General features: G+C 47.5%; 1 protein-coding gene across 3 annotated transcripts in view; it reads right to left on the bottom strand.

Annotated features, from left to right (window-relative positions):
- Nucleotides 1-22,427, bottom strand: part of cdk19 (cyclin dependent kinase 19) — a 43,890-nt gene that overhangs the window by 7,415 nt on the left and 14,048 nt on the right. For all 3 annotated transcript variants that reach the window (XM_023810228.2, XM_023810227.2, XM_023810229.2), the window contains exons 3-11: nucleotides 17,757-17,867; nucleotides 17,169-17,309; nucleotides 11,845-11,902; nucleotides 9,649-9,780; nucleotides 4,082-4,225; nucleotides 3,131-3,200; nucleotides 2,761-2,833; nucleotides 2,423-2,520; nucleotides 2,066-2,144 (exon numbers count right to left, since the gene is read on the bottom strand). In XM_023810228.2, the coding sequence (XP_023665996.1) occupies nucleotides 2,066-2,144; nucleotides 2,423-2,520; nucleotides 2,761-2,833; nucleotides 3,131-3,200; nucleotides 4,082-4,225; nucleotides 9,649-9,780; nucleotides 11,845-11,902; nucleotides 17,169-17,309; nucleotides 17,757-17,867 (906 nt within the window). The remainder of the gene's footprint in view (nucleotides 1-2,065; nucleotides 2,145-2,422; nucleotides 2,521-2,760; nucleotides 2,834-3,130; nucleotides 3,201-4,081; nucleotides 4,226-9,648; nucleotides 9,781-11,844; nucleotides 11,903-17,168; nucleotides 17,310-17,756; nucleotides 17,868-22,427) is intronic.

Genomic DNA, 22,427 nt, shown 5'->3' with positions numbered 1-22,427 from the left:
CACAAAAGCACTTAACCGAATCACTCCAGGAAGGCAAGCAGCTGATACAGAACCCAATCAAGCAAACCTGCTCGCATATTGCAAAATTTCCAGGTAATTGGTATATACTGGCATCCCATTCAGGGAACATTCCTGTTCAGTTCCACTTGGCCCTCCTACCGTGATTCTGTAAGCTGGATGGATGGAATGAATACCGACAAACAGTGGCTTCATTTAGAAGAATATCCTGATGAAAGCCAATATGGGTGCGACCAGATGTAAACAAGTACTGAGGTAAACAGCACAACTCGATGCTATTTTGGTGTTTTTTGATGTCAAATTGGCCTGGAAATGATTTGAATCTGAGTGGGACAATCTTTGGTAATGGGAAGCTAATGTATTCAGCATGAAGAGAGGACAATGTCCACTAGTGTGTTGGGTCATCCATTTACAGGTACGGTGTGTTAGCTTAGCTAGACGTTATGATGGAGCCAATCAAGCTTCACGGTAGGCAGTGGAAAAAGTGAGGTAGGACACGTCTCTGTTTGGGGCATCGGCTAGCAAACGCTGCGTCAGACTCCTGAAAAAGTAGCCAAAGAGTCTTTACGCAACGTTACTGCCAGAAGCCAGCTGCAGCAGCAGGATCTCACACACAGAGGCGGGTTTACCATAAGGCAGGGGTAACTAGGGGCCCCATGAAGACAGATTTTCCAGAAGTTACATTTATGGATACAAGATAAATGATCGTTTAAGTGATACCGACAACATATCTGTTATTTGCATTTTTAGCGACGCCTCTTGGGATAGACAAAGTTGCCCCCTGTTCCAGCTGTAATGGACTATTCCTACTCTAAGACCTAACCCTCTCCAGCTTTCATGTCGCACTGGATACTGACGGTATGCCACTGGTCGTTTCACTTCCCGGCATACTGGCACAGAGTAGCCAAACAGCAGAGAAAAACAGAGCAGAGATACAAGACTAATGACTAACGTCTCCTGTGAAGAGAACACAAACGAATGTATGCAAAAATTCAGGACTTAAGACAGACTATACTAAGCTACACCTAGGGTGATGGCAAAAGAGGGAACTTGGCCAATCGATCTGCTGACACCTGATAGACAAATTTTACCGTTTTTAATTCCTTCACGTTTTGACTCAGATGGCTGCCTTGCGGGGGCCCTACCCATGTCATTCTAGGCCCCCAGAGGGCACGATCCCTACAGATAGAGGTATTCCTCATGATACAAGTTTTTACATACATGATTAAAATCATATAATACCCTTTGCTGAGCTACGGCCAAACATTAGGCAGATTTCTCGTACTTATGAGTAACCAAAGCTTGTGGGAAGTTCTCAAAGTTCACCCTGGCCGGCACACCCCCTCCCCTGTGCCTTTGGCTCCGCCCCCCATTCTACTCCCCCATTACTATATCTGCGCCTTCCTGTCATGTCGTGCTCGCTGATTCTCATGTGCCATCCTGTCATCCCATCTCAGTTCATCAAATGCTTAAAAATTGTTCCCACCGAAATTAAAGGTAATTACGTTCTTGACTTATGAGATTAAACCTTACAAGCCAAATTCCTAGGAAAGCCTTAGGCTTTTAGTAGCGGGATCCCAACACTATTCTTTCCATGACATCCTTCACTTACACTATGTTGACAGAGGTTACTGTATATATTTGTATTTAAATAGACACTTTTATCCAAAGTGACATTGAGGAAGCAGGGCCTTGCTCAAGAGCCTAACTGTGACTGACATCACTGTGCTGACCATGGTACACCCCCCCCCGCCCATCCCCCGCCCTCCAGTAGAACCTAAATGCATACTGGTCATATTTGTGCAGCCTTGTCTTACTGACAAGCTGCTTGCACTCCCACACAAAAGGGCGCATTAGGTCTACTGCGTGTGACACTGGAGCGCTGCTATGGGAACGTTGTCCCCAAAGCCACCTCCGCCCAGGTCACATTTCCCATGGCCCGCGGGAGCGAGGGACCCGGTAACAGCCGGCCCGAGTGGTGGAAAGTCACGCTCGCCGGAGCCCTCATGCAGACTGGTCGTCGCGCTCACTCGGAAGACATTTTTACCTTCTCAGTTTTCTCTTCCGGTTCGTCTTCATTCAGGAATTCCCGTTTGGGGTAGGGGATCTGACAGCCAGCGAAGACGCTGCAATGACAGGGTGAGAGTAACGCTTCACTCTGCTGGGGTCTTTATGCAAACCACACGCCACCAGCTACAGTTAATACTGCTACAGTTAATCAATATCCTCCGCAAAATAACACGACATGTAACCAGCACCAGACAAAAATTCTTCAAATATTTAACACAACATTTTAAGTCTTTTTTTAGGAGTTCCTGTGAATCAGGGCTAGGTGCTTTCAACATCACGTGGATTCAGTTACACATTCGGTGTGGGCTGAAGGTCTGGTTGCACTAAGGCTCACTCAGATGTGGGGAGAGGATCCTCCAGGAAATAGGGATCCTGTAGAGCCTGCTCTGAGGTGATCCTTTTGGTGGGATCCATCGTGAGGAGCTTCTGCAGCTAGAAGGACCCAAACACACGCACAGTCAGAACCCCACTAAGGGAAGGCTGGCGTCATCTCCGTAACTGTGCGTATCTTACCGTTACCATCTTACATTAAACACAGCGCTCTTAGTCTAGCATAATCCCCCATCTCTACGATTTTAAGGGAAATAGAAGATATAGTAACGAGAGTCTTATGATTCGGCAAACGTTCATTTGCACACGCACACATGCACACACACACATAGAAAAACATACCAACAAAAAAACTTTGCTGTCGGGTTTCACTTTGTGCTTCTCCATGTACTTGATGAGGCTACTATTTGCATACCTGAGATTAACAAAAACACAAAAAGAGAATGACATGGCAAGCTTCATCACAGGCAGCAGCAGGGTGTTCAGTAATCCGCACGTATGAGCAGGGAATACACAACTAAACACCACACACAATTAGATTCCTTACTGGAACACCTTGTTCACTTGTCACGTTGTAATTTTCGCGACAACGACAGCTACACATCTGGGCCTGTGCCCATGGGCACCTCGCGTCCGACTGTTACGGCGCCGGGGGAGCTGGAGAGCTCCGAACCGACTCAGCAGGCCGGTTCTGCACCGCGGGTCCACTCACGTCGTTCTCCTGAAGTCCTTCTGCAGAGTGGGATACTCCGGCATCTTTCGGATGTCCTCCCAGTCCTTGTCTATGCCAAAAAAACAAGAGAACGGCTAAACACAGAGTAAGCAGACAACTAGACGACTGAACGGTTCCCCCGTGTTCCTGTAACAGACATCTAGCATTCGCTTTTCTTCCTAACAGTACTGAGGGGGGGGGGGGCTTATTTTCTGTAAGAATGTGTTCGGAGAGACCTGAAACGCAAGACTTAGCTGACAGCAAGTGGAGAAAAGCTATCAAGCAGAATGTGCTTCAGGTTAAGTGTGTAGCTTAGCTGTTCATTGCACCCATTCCTTCCAGGGCCACTTTAGGCCCAACGCCACTCATTTTTTCCGGAATGTTCCATTTCCTGCTCTTTGTACAGTAGGTCTTATTAGGTTCTTGCTGTTAGGAAGACGTACATGTAACCAGCATCAAATTAAATCGCATTACTCTGAATCTGGAATGTGCAAATTAGGATTCTGCCTCCGCTGGGCTGTGGAGGATGGGTTCCCCCTTTGAGTCTGGTTACTCCCAAGGTTTCTTCCTTCTAGGGAGTTTTTCTTTGCCACTGTTGCCCCAGGTTTATAAAGAGTAGTGCTTTGGGACAACGTTGTGAAAATGCGCTATACAAATAAAATCGAACTGACACTCATACCTGGGCGTTTATTGCGAGCTCAGCCTCTGCTAATCAACTCCCCGACGGCCTGTAAGTCAGTAGCGTTCCGTGTGCTTCACTTGTGCATCACTGGACAAAAGTGACTGCTGAAGAGCAGGTGGAAGCAGAGCAGGCCAGCCACTTTCCGATCCGGATGACGGCATTGCCAGGGTGGGGTGTGGGTGTACTATGTGCCGGTCAGTGTGGCGATCACACGGGCGATCACGTGGAGGCCACGGCGCCATGGCGGGACAGACTTCCGGGTCTCGCACCTGCCGGGAAGCCCATAACGCTGAAAATCCGGTCCAGCTGGTCATGGTGGAAGGGGTTGCTGGTCTTGATGTCCTCCTGGCGGCAGTGGAAGATGGGCTCCGACGTCAGCAACTCGGCGAAGATGCAGCCGATCGCCCAGATGTCTGCCGGGAGAGAGGCGGCGGTTGGTGGGGGTTGCCAGGGCGATGCCCCGTGTGCCAAAAAGGCGATGGTGTGCTCAGGTTTCAGGGCAGGCCACGCCTCACGGAGGCATTGTGTCGGCGAGCGGCAAGCCCAGCCGACGCCTGACGTCCACAGAAGCTCAGGACATAGCTGACATACTTAACGCTATCAACTTAATTATACGTTATTCTTAATTTCAACACATGCACAACGACAAATGCTAACAGGCGTTTTTCTGCATGACCTTGGGACCCTCAGCAGCCCTGCAGAAGCTGGAAAAGCCCAAAGCTTAGAAATGCACACAATAAGGCACTGAAAAGCACTGCAGATTAGCTCATGGCCAAGTGCGTAACACAGCTAGGTACTTCCAGTGTACCCAGTTTATACACTGGCCTGGGCATGTGCATCCAGTCCGACAGAGAGCTGCTGACAAGGCAGGATGAACAGGTCCGACCTGTTTTAATGCCATATTCAGATATACTTTCTTTTGCTTGTCTATAAATATATGACAATGTGGCCAATGTGCATGAACTAATAATTCATAAGTCATTTCATATGACCATTATTCACTTAAAATAATAATTTGTTTCAATTCAGCAATTTGTATTTGTGCAACTAGTGGAATGTATAAGGCACAGTTATACAATTAAATACAATTATACACCATGAAGTGAGACTAGTATCAAAAACAATGCATATTTAATAATCCTGACTGTAAAATGCCTTAAAAACTCTCCTTGCATTTTTTCTTTTTATATAAATTCAGACATTACATGAAATCTCATTAAATGTAGCTCAAATTAAGAAAAAAACGAAATCAAAATTTTCAGCTGTGGATTAATCATTTGACTCTCAAGCTGGCAGATCTGGTCACGATAGAAGCACTTCCACAGTCCCTTGAGGGGGAGGTCGAGGATCAGAGAGCGGCCTGCTGGACACTGAGCAGAAACCCGACAGCTGTGCCGAGTCACTGAGCAAGCCCGGTGTTCAGAGGGGATTCCCCTAATCAGCTTTAAGACGTCAGCTAACTGCACTAAAAATTCCTTAATGCTGTGTTAGTTAGGGCATATAAATCCAAGCGCAAGCTGTTAATTCAGTGACATAATCCAGCAGGATCTCCAAACCAGAAGCAGACGCTGAACATCACTTCCTGCTCTCCTCCCGGAGCTTAAACAAACACCCTCTACTCCTATCTGCACGCGGTGCCATGAGCATAGATCAAACAACATAGCTGTACGCGGGGATGAGGTCATTGGTTGGTAGAATCAATCTGATGACATGATGACATCAAAATTAGGGTGACCAGGTATTCCATGTCGGGGGACATTTTGAGCTATTTCAGGTGTTACTAGCTACTGCAGAACTGAAAGGCTCCTGTCCTTGGCTAAATAGTTCAGTTCTTATGCTTTGACTGGTTTGTTTCCTCGATTGAAAGACTCACCCAGTTGTTTCACATTAACATTAGTGACACGTGCGTGATTAGAGGAGACTGACCAATCAGCACACAGCAAGAACTCGGTGCTTAAGGGAAGTCCAGGTCCTGCTCATTGAAATGGTAGTTCACAAATCCTGTTCGAGCTCAAAGTGCCTCCCTGACATGGATTATCTGATCACCCTAATCAAAATACCAACATACACACATACCTAGGAACTAACCTGCAGGTTAATTAAAGCACTTAAGAGTCGCCAGCAAAGAAACTTGCACAGATGCGACATTATAACTATTATAACATTATAAACATTATAACCATACTCATGCTACATGCTATTAGACTGTGATGCCATTACATGCATATTTTATGCTGTTAAGAAGCTAGTAGACAGAAGCAGGCCCTGCAGTCAAACAGAACCAGTGAGACCAACAGGAACCACAGGGAACCAGTGAGACCAACAGGGATCCACAGGGAACCAGTGAGACCAACAGGGATCCACAGGGAACCAGTGAGACCAACAGGGACCCACAGGGAACCAGTGAGACCAACAGGAACCCACAGGGAACCAGTGAGATCAATAGGGACCCACAGGGAACCAGTGAGACCAACAGGAACCACAGGGAACCAGTGAGACCAACAGGGACCCACAGAGAACCAGTGAGACCAACAGGGACCCACAGGGAACCAGAGAGACCAACAGGGACCCACAGGGAACCAGTGAGACCTACAGGGACCCACAGGGAACCAGTGAGACCAACAAGGACCCACAGGGAACCAGTGAGACCAACAGGGACCCACAGGGAACCAGTGAGACCAACAGGGACCCACAGGGAACCAGAGAGACCAACAGGGACCCACAGGGAACCAGTGAGACCTACAGGGACCCACAGGGAACCAGTGAGACCTACAGGGACCCACAGGGAACCAGTGAGACCTACAGGGACCCACAGGGAACCAGTGAGACCAACAGGAACCACAGGGAACCAGTGAGACCTACAGGGTCCCATTTTGTTAGTTATTTGTTAGTTATTAGTGGGATGGATTACGATCAAAACGGGACGCAGCCTTTTATTTATTACTTACATAATTTGTGACATGTTCATGAGTCTGATTTTCTGGGCAGATTTAGTAAATCTTTCCTTTTCCACAGAATAAAAAAACGATGTAACGTTATCCCGCTAATAAAAGCTGGCGAGTTTCACCGCCAGCACTGTCAATATTACACAAAAGTATATTGGTTAGCAATCAAATTTTCCAATGCAGAACTATGGAGATGCAAGCAAAACATTTATTAATTGATGCATTAAATGTAACTGGGGTATAAAAATGATTCCATCTGCTCAATTTTTTGCTCGACTAATTATATTACTTTTCTCCAGACTTCCGCGTAACTTCCAAGTTAGTGCTGGAGTTTGTGGTCACCCAATCAGCAAGTGTAAGGGTCTCCTCAGTAGATTGTGTTTGAAGAAACAGTAACGAGTCTGGAGTAGGGACTAAAAAAGGGTTCTGGAACTGCCTCCGAGGAACGACAGTCGGGCGAGTTCCTGCAGTGTGAACACGACAAAAGTCCCTGGTTCTGGAAAAAGGTTCTGGTTCCTGAAACAAGTTATGACAGTTTGAAAGCACCTAATAACAAGCAAACATAAGACTTTGAGGACATTCTTGCGCCCGAGCCCATAAAACCACAAGCGGTGCCTGCATTACTGGCAAGGCCACGGCAACCGCTAGCGGCCTGCGGTGCAGCCAGGAGCCCAAAGGAAACCAGTGTCTGAAACACACTTTCAGTCTCTTTCAGGGTTTCCTTCTTCTATTTAAAACCCTTAAAATTAAAAATCCAGCTCGCTTTTTTTACAGGCCGAGGCTGCCAACCCGCTAATCATAATTAGTATAAATTAAATAAAATAAAATACAAACATTCAGCTTGGACCAGAATAAAAATGATAATTATGCATTTGTAGTAATATATTCATATATCAATCCATCTTCAGGACCTGCGTGTCCTTTGTGTGGCACCGTTAACATGCTGGATTAGTCCGTTTTTTGGTCATTGACATTTTCATTCCCTTCTTGCTTTACACTGGACTCCTGGACACCCATCTTTGCTTAATTAGTGATTCTGTGTCATGTAAACAGAAGCGCTTGAAGGGGGACCTGAAGAGGGACCTGACAGTATTCTCCCTTTTCGGGGGTTACATGGGCAAAAGGGTGAGGTTAAAACGACACGCCTGAATCAAATATCGGGGCCCAACCAAAAATTTAAGAAATGCGCAAGAAAAATTACCAAGGAAGGGAGCTGATCAAGTTCAACTGTGAGATTTGGAAGTTCAAATGGGTGTATATTAATTGTTATGGAAAAACCAAAAAAATTTACTCTGTACATCAATAAATAAGGGCGGATAAAACAATAAAAACACCACATTAAAAAGGACTTTTACTCTGAAGTAATTCAATATAATTTAATAAAATTTAAATGTACTTACAAATGCACCTAACCGAGAACCACACAAGCCACAGAGTCATATTGCAAGTGCTTCTGTCACAGCAAAATTATTTCATGTGTTGAGGAGAACAGTCATAAACATCATGACGGCATGTTCCAATCATGCAGAAACGACGTGGGCAAAGAGGAACAGCAGCCACAAGTCAAAGCTCACAGACGGGGATCGACAGACACTCAACAGGCCCGTTGCCAAGCAGCACAAACACACAGCCTCCAAAAACACCACCGATCTGGATCAGAACCTAGACGCAACAAAAACGTAACGCGGTGAGATTGACAAAGCTGGGTTTCTGTCCGGGCTGCTGTTGGGAGACCGATTGTGTGCAGGGCGAAAACACAAGGATGTATAAGCTGCCGTAATGAGCATGACCCCAGGACCCCGGTGGAATGGAAGGAATACGGTCCGCTGACGGTCTGCTGGGTCAGCCTTCACCCTTTCTCCTACATCTGGGTGGGTTCACACTTAGAGGAAGCCAGAGGAAGCCTTCAGACCACAGTGTCTGTGGGTTGGGCAGCCATCTGGCTGTTCAGTGTGGCTGTTTGTAGGCCAAGGAGCATGAGGCCATTTTACAGGCCCAGGTGCTCCTTACGGTGCAAACACTGTTGCCTGGTGACGGTCCCATATTCCCAGGTGATAATGTCCCCATACTCACTGCTAAAGAGATTTAGTAGCGATTTGGAGTTAAACAACTTTCGCGGCCTCACCAACCACCAGATCTACACAACCCTGAATCTTCACAGGAAGTTCTGACACAAATATAGAGGTCCATCACATTCATCCCTCAACAAACTGGAGCCGTTTCTCCCTGAAGAATAGACCAATGTCCCACTACACACAGCTCAGGACGTGTATGACAGCACTCCCATAAGGGCTGAAGCTGCTCTGAAGTATAATCTGAAATATATTAGATCTTTCTTATCAACGTATTGTTAGGCGTTTTACATTCTTATGTCCAACTCCCTGAATGTCAAACTGATGCACGCAAACAGCTCTGTCTCAAAGCTGATACCAGAATAATCACCCAAACACTCCCTTCCAATTCCCATACCAAGATTAATGAGATCCTAGTCTGACATTTAAGTGTCCCGGACTAAAACAAAAGGCCCCCAATGCGATACACAGTGGGCCGTGGTTGGCAGAGCCATCTGCATTGCCTGCCCCCCCAAAACACGGCTGGAACTGCAAAATGTCACCCCCTGGCATTTAATTGGCCTCCGTTGCATAGCTGTTGAAAATAATCACAGTCAAACTCTGGACATTCATTATTAGTTCTTTTGTTTATTTATTGCCAGATTTATTAATTAAATTCAAATGTAATTTTTACCAACTTTTCTGTTTTGTATTTCATTCTCGTAGAATTTTTTTGCTTAGCTCAGAGCTACCACACCACTGTCTGGCGGTACCATGTGCAGTGATGTCATAGGGGTGTGGCCAAACTTTCCAGCCCCGCCCACCCACATATATACTTACCTATAGCTTTGGTATAGTGTCTTGCTCCTAGCAGCAGTTCGGGGGCGCGATACCAGAATGTCACCACCACGGGGTCCAGGTCTGCAAGCGGCTTGAGGGGCGAGTTAAAGAGCCTGGCGAATCCCATGTCCGCTGTGGCCAATGAGGGGAGAGAGGGACAGTGAGACACTGGGGTCTGGGAGCAGCGCACGAGCTTTACCATGGTAACAGCAACAGCAGAGTGTGACACGGGGTATGAGTTAGCATCATTAGCATTACTAGCATTATTAGACATTCACACCCAACATCATGCCATCAGAGAGGGCATTAAATGTCTGGACAGGCTGACGTGAAAGGTAACATAGCCATCAGAGCTAACAAACGTAAAGGAATTTTAAATATCTTGTTTTGTTTATTTTACAGATGTTGCTCAAATTTAGGTCACTTGCAAAGTACGAATGTCTTGACATTTGAAAAAGATTAACCTTTTCATAAAAAGCTACGCCCTGAACTGGCCAAACAATGACTGTTATCTTAGCCGGGGCGCTCTGTGCCGTTTCAGTTGCAATAAATTATGCATGTTGATAAACAAGGCCACCCAGAGCATGTTCAAAAAAAAAGGAAAAGAAATCCGTGAGTTCACAGTCCACTGGGGAGGGTGGGGACGCCTTTGAGCTGAACCCTGGCCAGTAAGTAAGGGGGGGGGCGCCTTCAAATGCCTGTTGCATGTCGCACGTTGTGCGACAATCACACCGCTTCTGTGACACGGTACATTCTGAACAGCAGTTACTGTGTCCCCGCTAGCCGGTCGGCACACTGGGAGACGCCGCGCCCGTTTTGGGCCGACGGCCGATTCTATTCATGACATCGGGCACTGGCAGCGGGCAGCGGGACAGCAGGGGCGACCCACAGACTTCGCACCTAGAAAAAAAGGGCTTCTTTTTATCCTACGGATGTGCGTGAGATATTTAATGTATTCTGAGAATCCTAAGCGGAGGGAAAGAATCCTTGACATTCGAGTGCTGTTAATTGCACGGAAGATCTTTCGGGGCTACCCATTTATGCATAATATATCACCTTTCATTTTTCATTTGCAGTCAGCTTGCAGGGAAAAAAAAAATCAGGGAAGGTGGCAGGTGGGGAAAAGGGTAGAGCTCAGGAAGGGGGGGGAGCTGAACAGATCTGGGTGTGGTTATTAATTTATGGTGTGGATTAATCTTATTGTATTGCACATTTAATGTTCAGTTCTATTAATGTGACAGTACAGTAATCCAATAAAGAGATTTATTATTAAAACAGGGAAGTACTCTGGCTTCTTCCTTCACTTCAAAAACACGCGGGTGGGTGATGCTGTGTCTGTCATAGTGCAGGATCGTGTGTGAGATCCTGGGTGTGACACCAGACTCACATGACTCTACTAGATAAGAGGTATGGAAAGAGGACACACAGACGTCTTAATCTTCATTTTTGCTCATATATACTGCAAGTATTTTTACAAATATATTTTATATTACCATGACCAGGGTAAGTGCTTATAAGACGGATGATGCACAGATGTTCTTCATGATTCAAACTTCAGAAATCAATGTGCGAAAGCTGCTGTCACCATGGTTACTCCTTGGACTCCCTGGTGTCCTTCTTTGAAGACCTTTCCCCCTATTTGACTCGACTCCATGAGAATTACTGTCCGTTTTGGACGAGCAGCTGCTTCAATTCAGTCCTTTCCATACCACTTCCTCTGGGTGCATCCATTCCAAAACAAACAATCACATCCTCTAAATTTTTTCTAATCTAGATAATCATCATGCTGTGCTGCCCATAGCCTGTGTGCTCTACAGGGCAGACAGGGGACCCGATTGTTGCGTTATGGCTCTGGATTCACAGTTCTGCAGGTAACGGCATGCTGGCCAGCTCCACCACTGGCAGACCAAACTGAGCTGTGGTAGTGCTGGGATAAGCTTATCTATTATGTGGTTTCTGTTTTTTTTTAAATACAACTTGTGGTGACAGTCTCAAGACCCACAGAGAACCTTTGTATTTTTAATTTTTTTTTAAAGGCCATGATTCGTTATTTATACGGGTTTCTTGTAAGTCATGTTTCCAAAAGTCAGATGCACACAAAAACTACCAGGAAGCATGAATACTGGAGACAGTAATGGCAGGACAGAAATAGCTAGTGATCCGTGTTTGATGTGTGGCCGCACTTGTCCTCCTTACCGATCTTGACTCGTCCCCGTTCAGGACCTTCTCCCATGACCAGGATGTTGGCCGGTTTCTGGAATGGAAAGATGGAAATGGTGTAACTTACATGCTTCGGGAACGCCCTGCGGAGCGCTGTGCCCGAGATGCCCGCCGAGGGCGTGATACTGTGCGGCGCTGTGCCGAGATGCCCGCCGAGGGCGTGATACTGTGCGGCGCTGTGCCCGAGATGCCCGCCGAGGGCGTGACGCTGTGCCCGAGATGCCCGCCGAGGGCGTGATGCTGTGCGGCGCTGTGCCCGAGATGCCTGCCGAGGGCGTGACGCTGTGCGGCGCTGTGCCGAGATGCCCGCCGAGGGCGTGACGCTGTGCCCGAGATGCCCGCCGAGGGCGTGATGCTGTGCGGCGCTGTGCCGAGATGCCCGCCGAGGGCGTGACGCTGTGCGGCGCTGTGCCCGAGATGCCCGCCGAGGGCGTGATACTGTGCAGTGCTGTGCCCGATTCTCTGCGACTTATTTCCTGCCCCCCAGCTTGCCGCTGTGCCCCATATAGGGAGGGCACTCAGGAGGCACGGTAAAACAGCCAGATGTCGCTCTGACCAGAACTAATCTTCCTCTCTGCCCCCCCAAAAAACACTTCATCCATAATTTACTCATTACTTGCATTATGATTATTAACCGTTCGGGTTGAGCTGTTCAGTTTTGTCAAACAAAGGTGTCTGAGCAAACAAGGTTCAGTAACGGGCTTTGTATTGCCTTTGATATTATGTTTTTTTGGACTAAAAATATTTTTTTTCTGTCAACAGTTATAGTTGTCATGGAAATGAGGGTCTGTGGCCTTTTTTCCTGATAACATGCAATGGAAGACAAAACAGCTGGGACTCGGCATTCAAAAGCTAAAAGAAACCCAAGGATGATTACATACACGCCTCCTTAAAAGGAGCTGGAGGCTTTCCCTTGGTGTGGATTCATAAGGCTCTGTGGAGCCCCCTGTTGCTGTGTTAGGGAGTCGGGCCTGAACCTCACATCGACTTGAGCACTCGAGCTCCTGTCTGCAAACCTAATATCTCTCTCTGGATGCATCAGACTCTACAGGCAGGGTGTTGCCATGGGAACGGCACCAATAATGAGCCCTATTATGCAAAGCCGAGACAATGAATCGCTATTATGAAACACGGTCGACCCGCTAGGTCCCCTTTGAGCCTAATTGATTGGGATTATCTTTGCATTACAAACAATTAGGATCATGGATGCATTTAAAAGGGCGGAGGGGGGGGACGATCCCTCCGGAGACGTCGAATTTTCCCACAAATCTATGAGAAACGCTGGTTAGTGACACAAAACAGGAAATGAGTGCAGCCAAATATTTTACTGGTAAAAATGATTAAAGATGACACATTGCAGAGAATCTGCTCGTCATAATTCTGGATATTATTCCTGCCCTCTGGACTTGTAAGCAGTTCAGAAGGAAAAAGGCGAGTTGCTTGAGAATGACAAAACTGCAGAATTACTTTACAGTTTAAATAATTTACAATATAAAGGCATATTTTACTATGTGGATGTGAGTGCTGTCATACTGTAATATCCATCCATCCATCCATACGCAGTCAATCCATCCATCCATCCATCCATCCATCCATACGCAGTCAGGTACGCATTCTTCTCTTTCCTCTGGGAAAGTCGACCTTTCCTTTTTATTTTGCACAAATTCACAAAAGGATTAATTGTTTCAGTCAAAGCGAGACATGAATGAGGGGAGACAGGAACTGCATGGTCACTTAAAGGCGACACACCACAGGCTCATGACTAATTCACCCTCGGCATCCTCTCTCTCGCTCTCTCCTCTCTCTCTCGCTGCTCCCTGGCCGCGCCTCATCATTAAGTCATGGCCTCCTCTGGCAGGAGCAGGACCATTAACCTTTCTGCTGACGATGCCGTAACCCCACACGCGGCCGACCGCCGGCTCGTGTCCCATCGCTCCGAGCGCAGTGCCTCGGTCAGGCCGTCGTCATCTCTGGTGACGGTCTTCTCTGCGACACTGGGGGTGACGGGTGTAATCTGGTTTTTTTTGTTCTCGTTACGCCTTCTGAGAGGCAGACAATTAACTGGACTAAACGCTGTTTTTTTTTTGTTATTCCATACAGCGATGGGGTTGAATTTGAATGGAAGGACTGCCCAATGCACCCGTACGAAAACCTCTAAGAAAACACCCGGAACCTTCTGTAGATCCTTCTGGACCAAAAACTTTCCACTTTGATTATTATGACCTTTTAACCTACGACACGACACACAAGCACAAACACACAAGCTCTCCCCAGCTGTTATTTAGCTTGAAGAACATAGGTGGGTGGCCTTTGCTATGGTGACCATAAATCACATCACCCAGTCAGATCTCACCATTTCTCACGCAAGGGACCCATGGCAGATCGGGGCCTCTCTGAAAGCCCATGAGGGGAGTATAGAAAGTGCCCAGTGGGATTTGGGACAATGGCTGTAATCAGCACTGGGGGGGGGGGGGGCTTCTGAGAGCAACAGTTAAAAAAACACAAGTAGTGGGGGCAAGGGATAACCCCCCCCCCCTCTATTCCTGATGACATACGGTTCTAGGACAGCGGCCTCTTAGGTAAATCACAGTGTGTGGAGGTTTCAGTCTATTCAAGCACTTAAGCTCTCAGCTAATTAGCATTCCAAATGGGCCAGTGTGGACTCCGCCCCACGGCCGCCAGTGGCTAAAGAGAGCTGGAACAAGTACAAACACTGTGGGCCCCCCCCAGGACCAGGCTCACACACTGGCTTCGCTGGGCATCTCAGTGGTGTAGTGCACTGCGCCACAAATGCAGGCCAATGGAAAACAGGAGAGCTGCTGCGAATGGGTCATTCTGCCCAGAGCTTCATGGTCTATCTATAGCTCCGGCGAGGAAAACAGAAGTCCTTCCTTAAATTGTTGATGCTCACAACATCGAGGCAAAATTCAATAAGTTATAAGCTGATAACGGTGTAATGGCATTATGTTTAGACATTACGTAACCACACGGCAACGCAAGTGGGCGGCACATGGACACGCAACCCTAAGGGTTTCCATTTCTCAGAAAACTATTTTTTATTTGAACTCTCAATGCGCGGTAAGAGTAGGGACACTCAGGAGAGCAGGCGAGGGTGGGGGGGGGGGGGGGGGCGGGGGACTATTATCATTTGTAGCAGGTTTTGTAAGGTCACCACTTATTCATTTCTCACCGAGACGGAGTCAATCAGGGGTCGTCACACTATAGCGTCAGTCACACGCTTCTGTGTCAGTGTCAAGCATGCAAGTGACAAGACAGACACACACACACACACACACACACAAGATGCATACAAACAGTTTCGTGAAGAAAACAAAGAAAGAACGATGACCCACAAAAAACACGCCAGCGTGTGGGGCTGCATACAATAGCAGGAACCCACCGGGGCGGGTTGAGTTGGGGGGGGGGGGGAATCAGATAGAGTACGGCAGCCTCGGGTCTTGGCGGAGAATCAGATACGCGACGAAAACGCTCAGACGACGGGCACCAGAACCGGAGCCACTGGGAGCAGGAAGAAGCAGCAGCCAGATAAGGGGGCTCTGGCCCCCGCTGTGAAAAACACAAAAGCTGCTGTTGGGAAAATGAAGAAACGCAGTGGGGGCTTTTGCAGGACGTCCCCAAAGGTCAATGGCGTCAGACGCAGCCCAGTCCAGCCTTGTGGCCAAACTGTTGCCCCAGACTGTTACCCCATCTTCTAACTGTCGCCTCTCTTTACAACACACCGAGTTACCAACACCAAGGCTGCCGTCACCAACAGCCATCACCTGCTGCAATATTCCTAGCAGCTCGGTTTCTTCTTTCACTTTCTGCAAACACAATTAGCACTAAACCAGATGCTCTTCTCCAGTTCAGCTCCTTAAAATTTTGAGCCGACTCAGATTCGTTTGACCGGTCTCACGCCGTATGGGCCGTTTCAGATGAAGTGCCCATTCCGACGACGCTGTTCCGACCCAGAATGGAAGCTTCCAGACTTCTTTTGAGGCAAGCAGGTCACGCTCCGGGCAGCTGGCCGAGAATGCTGAACACAGGCGGGGGGTGGGAGGGGGGAGCTTGATTACCGGACCTGATTTGCAACAGCAGTAGGCTTCTATAAAACTCAATCAACCAAAGTGCACCTTGATATGTCAAAATTCACTATCCAACTAAGCAAGCGGAGGGCTGTGTGCTTGATGTTGTGGAGGGAGGAAAAAAACCCATCGCTTTATGAATCTTTGATGAATTTGACCACAGTGTTTCAACAACAGCGTAGTAATTTCAATGGTTGGCTTCTGTCGCAAGCACAGAAGCTTATTATATAACATGTGGTTTTCATGAGCAATTCGGGGGCTTGAGGGAAAAAAAAAACTTTCACACCAACAGCAGAGTATGTCACACGGCCATCAAGCTTTGAGAGCTGAGGCTTCAAAATCCCTCCAAAGACAGAGAGACCTTGATGAGATACGGGGAGGCGGCCGCATGACCCCTGACAAGGAGAGGAAAAGCAGGTGAATGAATCACACAGAGGGGGAGAAAAGATAGCAGCTGAAAGATAGAGAGCCGTTCAAAGTCAACTAGGTGCGAATGGTGAGGACACACGTGCACGCACACACAAACACACCTCTGCGTGTCTGAGCCTTGGGGGGTTATGACCTCTTGCAGTAAACCCCACCACAAGCAGAAGGCCACGACCATCGCGATTTGGCTGATGACGTCACGGCCTGTCAGTCTGTAAACAGCAACAGGACGCCATTTGCCGGCACGCACCAAAAACTGGCAATGACGTGGCACATATTTGGCATGGCGGCCTCATCGTGGAAACATGTCACCTTCTTCAGACCTTGCTTTGCACGTCAACGACATGCTCTCTGTGCAGGGTACAGCTGCCACGGCTGGCCAACACACACCTCACGTCACGGAACTCTGCTGGCAGCTAATCCGAACGAGCTCATCTTGGCGCTCAGGACAAATCGGAACACAATCGCCTTTTTATTCTTGCTCCCATTTGCTCAGATCTGTTTCGCCACCCCTCTGCACCAGGCAGCTATGGCTAGTTGAAGGGCAGGCTGTGGCGAAGCGGATTTAAACTTGGCGGCGGTAGAACAAACATCGTTCAGGCGCGGTGGGAATTGGTACAGCCAACACCGAGCTGTGCATCAGCCAGGAGGGCCAAACGGGGGAGGGGCGATACCCGGGCACCAAATCACACACTCCAAAGAAGCCAAATACTCTGAGGTCCCTTATACTGCACTCCTTATGATGGGGTCGGAACCACAAACACGGCAGGAAGGCGGAGCCACACTCACCAGGTCCCGGTGTAGAACCCAGTTGGCGTGGAGATAGTGAATACCGTCCAGTATCTGATAGAGGAGTGACTTCACCATGCCCCGGGGCAGCTGCATCGGCTTCTTGTTGGCCTTCGAGGCACGGTGAAACTTAATGATGTGCTATAAAAAAATGGAGAGGTCGTCAGAAGCTTATTATGTCAGGTGGCAAGGCCAGTGCAATCTGCAGATACACTGGAATAGAAGCCAGTGAGAGTGCAGACGCCTTTGCATTACTCGACATTATCATCAGTACTTTCACAAACAAAGACACTCATCCTGCTCATTTATGGAGCCAGACAGTGATCTTGTTCTATTCTGGTCAGACGCAAGTTAGGTCACCCAACTGAAGGTTTCAACAGCTGGGTCCTGCCCTGGAACTTGAACTTGCAACCTTTGGTCATAGGTACAACTCCTAAACTACATCACTGCAGACAGGTACTGTAGGACAAAGTCTAGTTCATCATTCATGAGGGCCCAAAAATAGCAGGACCTGAAAACGGAGCATCCTTTGGATTACTTACTGCAGAAGCCGAAGCAGGGAGTCATGCACCTTACTCTGAGACTCACCCAGAGGTCGTGTTCGGCGTAGTCGAAGAGGAGCCACACCTTTCTGTCACTGTGGGACAGGAACACTTTCTGCAGGGCTATCACGTTGGGGTGCTTCAGCTCTCGCAGCAGCTGGAAATGTTGATACATCAACGGTGAACATCAGATTAAGGTCAAGTCAACAGTCAGACCAGTTGTTCTGCCACAAGGTCTTCTGACTCTCGAAGATGGAAAACAAAGTCAAAGGACAGATCGGGTCAAAGAGTACCTTCACTTCACAACACTGGTGTAAAGCAAAAAGACACACTTGATTGCGATCACAATGGAAATGTTCAAAACAAAAAGCTAGTAAGCAAACCTACATGAGACGATCCCGACGCATGTAAATATAAACTGGCCATGCATAAAATGCATTTTTTAAAAGATTCTTAGGTTTTTTTAAACATGCTTTTCACATAGAAAGCTATTGGCCAACTTGGCCTGAGCTGACCTTCCAGGTTGGGCTGCCGTTGGACAGGAGCCAGTGTTTATTAAGATCCCAAATGAGAGACGCTGGAAAACATTCCCACAGAGAACTGGGAGCCCATCTGTGCTTCGTTATCATCCCAGGACTCGATTAAGTCAAACTGGGAGGCTTTGAGGTTCAGTTGGTGCGTCCTTTGCTAACCACATAATGCCCCGTTGCCCTTATATTCTTCACTTAGATTCAAACGAAAACAGGCTGGTCGATGGTTGCTTTTTGCGTCCTTGTTTGTGCGAGTTGGGGGCTAGATCGCCTAAATCTGTGTGTAACATACAGTTCATTCCAACCCCTATGAAGCCATCCTTAATAAACTGTAATAAATCGCTACCTCAAAGGGGATGTGGGGGTGGGGACGGCGTGCAGCTGCTGCCATGACGGTGTGAGCGTTTCCATTCTAAGGTCAGAATTAGTGTCACATGTTACCTAATGCAGTTACTCATTGTTACCTGAGCCAGAGCAGACAAACTGGGCCTTGCTCAGACCGGACGGCGAATTCGATAAGCGGAGCACCGTTGCTTGGAACTGGGCTGTAATTTTAGAGCAAGCCAGATATATCATTGCATGAAGCTCCACCGGAACACAACAGACTGGAGGCAAAAGGGCTATGATAATGAAAAGACTGTAGGTGTGCATATGGGAGCAGGGCCACAGAGACAATGGGCCTAGCTGATTGGTCCCCATCAGACACTGATCCAAAAAATAGAGTTTGTCACTAAATATGAATTATGACCCCTCATATGCCTCCTCCCACCTTAAAAAAATCCAAGATTCGCTCCTGACAGACAGGGATAGTGAGATCAGCTGCCAACAGCTTTGGTTAGCACTCGATTGGGGTCTAACCCCTGATCTACGACGTGGGATGGTGTCAGTGAGCGACAGGCTCACAAGCTCACGGCACCGGAGCTCGCCATACCCCCCCGGGAAAAATGGCTGTACCAGAGAGCCCGGGCTGCTGACGTACGTCACCGCACAGGCACACATCTGGCGAACCGTAACGTGGGCGGGAAAGTCGCACGTCCCTAGCAGGAAAACAAGGCCATCTCCACAGGTGGGCGGCGTGAGAACATGCAGAGGACAGTGCTGGCAGCCTTTTCACCATATCGTTCAAAACAAAAACACTGGCTAAATCACAGGAAGCCTCGTTCCGACAGCGATACCTCCACCTCGGACTCTAAACAACTGGTCGTCGGGTTAACACAAAAGCAATTCTACAATCCAGGGCCATTGTCTGATAATCCTGACAGTTACGCTGATTGCGCACCGATTACGTATCCAGAAGTGATTTATTATGGAATTCTATATATGCTCTATAAAGTGAGCAGGCCATGTAATTAGAATGACAGATGAGTATGAAGGGCTCTTTTGTTACTCTGTGCAAGAACATATATATGTATGGTTTTAGTGCAATTACCAGACCATCCTTAGTAATTTAGCTGTCCACCCTGAGGGATAAAGCCTAATGAAGCAGGATACATGTTTTTAACTTGTAGTAGAAGGAAGAACTTAAAACAACACAAGCAGTTTGCCCTTCAGTTTCAGAAAAATAGGTCATAATTTTTCAGCAGCTGTGCCAAGTCCTGACTGGATGAAGGCCAGGCACCTACAGCCCACAGAAGAGACTCAGTGGCAAGTAGCGGCAACAATGAAAGAGGAAAACACCTCTCAGATGGTTCAGTGTGCCACTTATTCAAGTGAGTTTCTGGTTGCAGGTTCGAACCTTTATTACCCAGCACTAAGAACTCAAGTAGTAGCAGGACGAAGCAGGTCAGTTGGTCGCATATTCTGCAGCACCGCAGTGTATTTTGCACCGAACCTGAACAGGAAGGAAAAAGTTACATTTTCCACTTTGTTTTGCAAAAAACACAGATGGGAAAAAAACTTGCATGTGGGTTTTACGCAAAGGCCACTCCAGTTAACCACTCACCATAAACAACGATTCTCTAATTAGACGGAGCTCGAGAAAAACTAAATACTTATTGTGGATTTGATGGAAGTCATCACTGAGGAATTTGCAAAACAATAAATCTGAAGGGTGTCAGAAAGGCACAGCAGTAGGCAAGTTAGCGTCTGTAGGTGGGTTGGCTGTTCTCGGCACCACAAAGACACACACTCCGGAAGACAGGCGCAAAATTTCTTCAGTAAAACAGAGAAAGGAACACAGAAATGTGCAAGTGACAAGCAGATACACATAAGAGCTCTTTTACTGTTATTCATCCCCCTGAACATGTGCAGCGAGAACGCTTCAGGAGTTTGGATCCGACCTTGTTTCCATCAAACAATTCGGCCATTGTCTCGCCCGCTAATCCCCGATTGTTTTGCAGATGGAACAGTCACAATGGATTTTCGTTATCCAGAAAACAAAACAGGGCCGGAAATTTAACTGGACCGCGTGTTCGGAGAGTGAGTAATGAGTAGAGGGGGCCGCACCCAAACGTGGCTGCCATCAAACAGCACCCCAAGCACAAACAGCAGCAGTATTTAGGGCATGCTAGGCCAGGAACAAGGCTATTCCTCTGCTACCTCAACTTACTCTTGGTGCTTCTAAACCACATGTCCTACCCTTGAACTGTATCTCCACTTTCAGCATCTCTCAATTTGGCTACAACAGCTCTGAGGAGGCCAATAGCAACGACCTGACCACACAGGTATAGGTTACCTAAATATTAGGACTGAACCTGCACCCCCCCTTCACAAAATTCCTAAAATTCCACCCTCTGTCCCACTGACACATCCCAGCTGCTGCTAGATCACTGGGAGTCCGTTTAAAAGCTCCGTTTCATGTCCTTGGCTAATGACCACAGGTCTATGAGGCATTAATGCTGCCATGAAATTCTCACTCATAGTGGCAAAGTGAAGGGTTGGACCTCAACCTGCCGTCTCAGCAAACATAACTAAAATGAGTGGGTACAGCTTCCCCCAGGATCCCGATCTCTGCTGGGACAGCCGCCGCTGTCGGAGATGAATGAATATATTCAGGGTGTGGAGAAGAGAGCCAGAAGGAAGGTGTATGATGCATTACTGCCAAACAGCATGGAAATGATGGAGTGTTACAAGTCTTAACCATAATGCCATCCTTCATCTGCCAAAATCGTAGCTGCTTATTTTACGATTATCAAACAAAATCCTTATGAGCGATGTAATACACTTAATATGTATGAAAAGCTACCACTTGGCAGGCAGCGTAACGATTTTTCTGTTTTTTAAGGAAATGCTTTGGTGCCGGTTTCATGTTGGTCATAAAGATTTGCCAGCATTTTTTTTTTTACCCCAAAAAAGCAGAATGAGAGCAGTGGCCGAAATGGCTAACTGGATCTTCTCTTCGGAATCAGCACTCTGCCTGCAGTGACGACATCTCGTGGACGAAATTCCGTCCGTGTTTCTCCAGATTTGTCGTTGACGTAAAACGTTATTTACTCGCACCTGCCGATTACAGGAGAGCAGCAGGCACAGAATGCAGTCATCGTGCAGGAAATGCGAGGTGTTCGCCTGACCATGGATTACTCACACTCTCATTAACTGAACCTTCAAACCAACAACCAGTATTATTCCGTTCTGAAGTGCGCATTCAGTCATTGTGTATGGGTTCACCTCACTGCTAGTAATTTCTAGAGGATAAGAGGATTATTCTCTTCACAGTGTGCATCTACTTCCATTGGTTCCCCCTCTGTACCTACTTGTCCTATTCAGGGTCAAGGGGGGTCGGGAGCCTATCCTCGAAGCTACGTTCCTACGACAGGGAATAACCCAGGATGGGGCACCAACCCACCGCTGGGGAGCCCTTGTCAATTTCAAAGCATAATTGCTATCACCTGTTCTAAGGTGTGACATGCACTGTTTACACTCAGTGGCTTTTTCATTAGGTAACCTTACAGGTAGGACCACCTTTTGTTGACAAGTGATGTTGTCAGTCATGTCTTCCTACACACCACTGCTGTTCTAAGCAGTTATTTTTGGACCTGTGACCTTGCATTAATGAGCAGCTGCACCAAACACAGCAACCGCAAAGTGGAGTGCTAATTAGCTAGGGTGTTTGAAGCTAAATTTACTCACATCTATAGCAACATAACAACTGCATGCATGCGAATACGGCTGAGGATTTATCAGTCATCAGGCACTGTTCCTCAATTTCCATCCTAAAGCATCGAGCAGACACGGAACGGCTCGTGATC

Source organism: Paramormyrops kingsleyae, chromosome 19 (genome assembly GCF_048594095.1).
Source record: "Paramormyrops kingsleyae isolate MSU_618 chromosome 19, PKINGS_0.4, whole genome shotgun sequence".
Taxonomy (NCBI): domain Eukaryota; kingdom Metazoa; phylum Chordata; class Actinopteri; order Osteoglossiformes; family Mormyridae; genus Paramormyrops; species Paramormyrops kingsleyae.
This window is presented reverse-complemented; position numbering and strand designations above follow the sequence as displayed.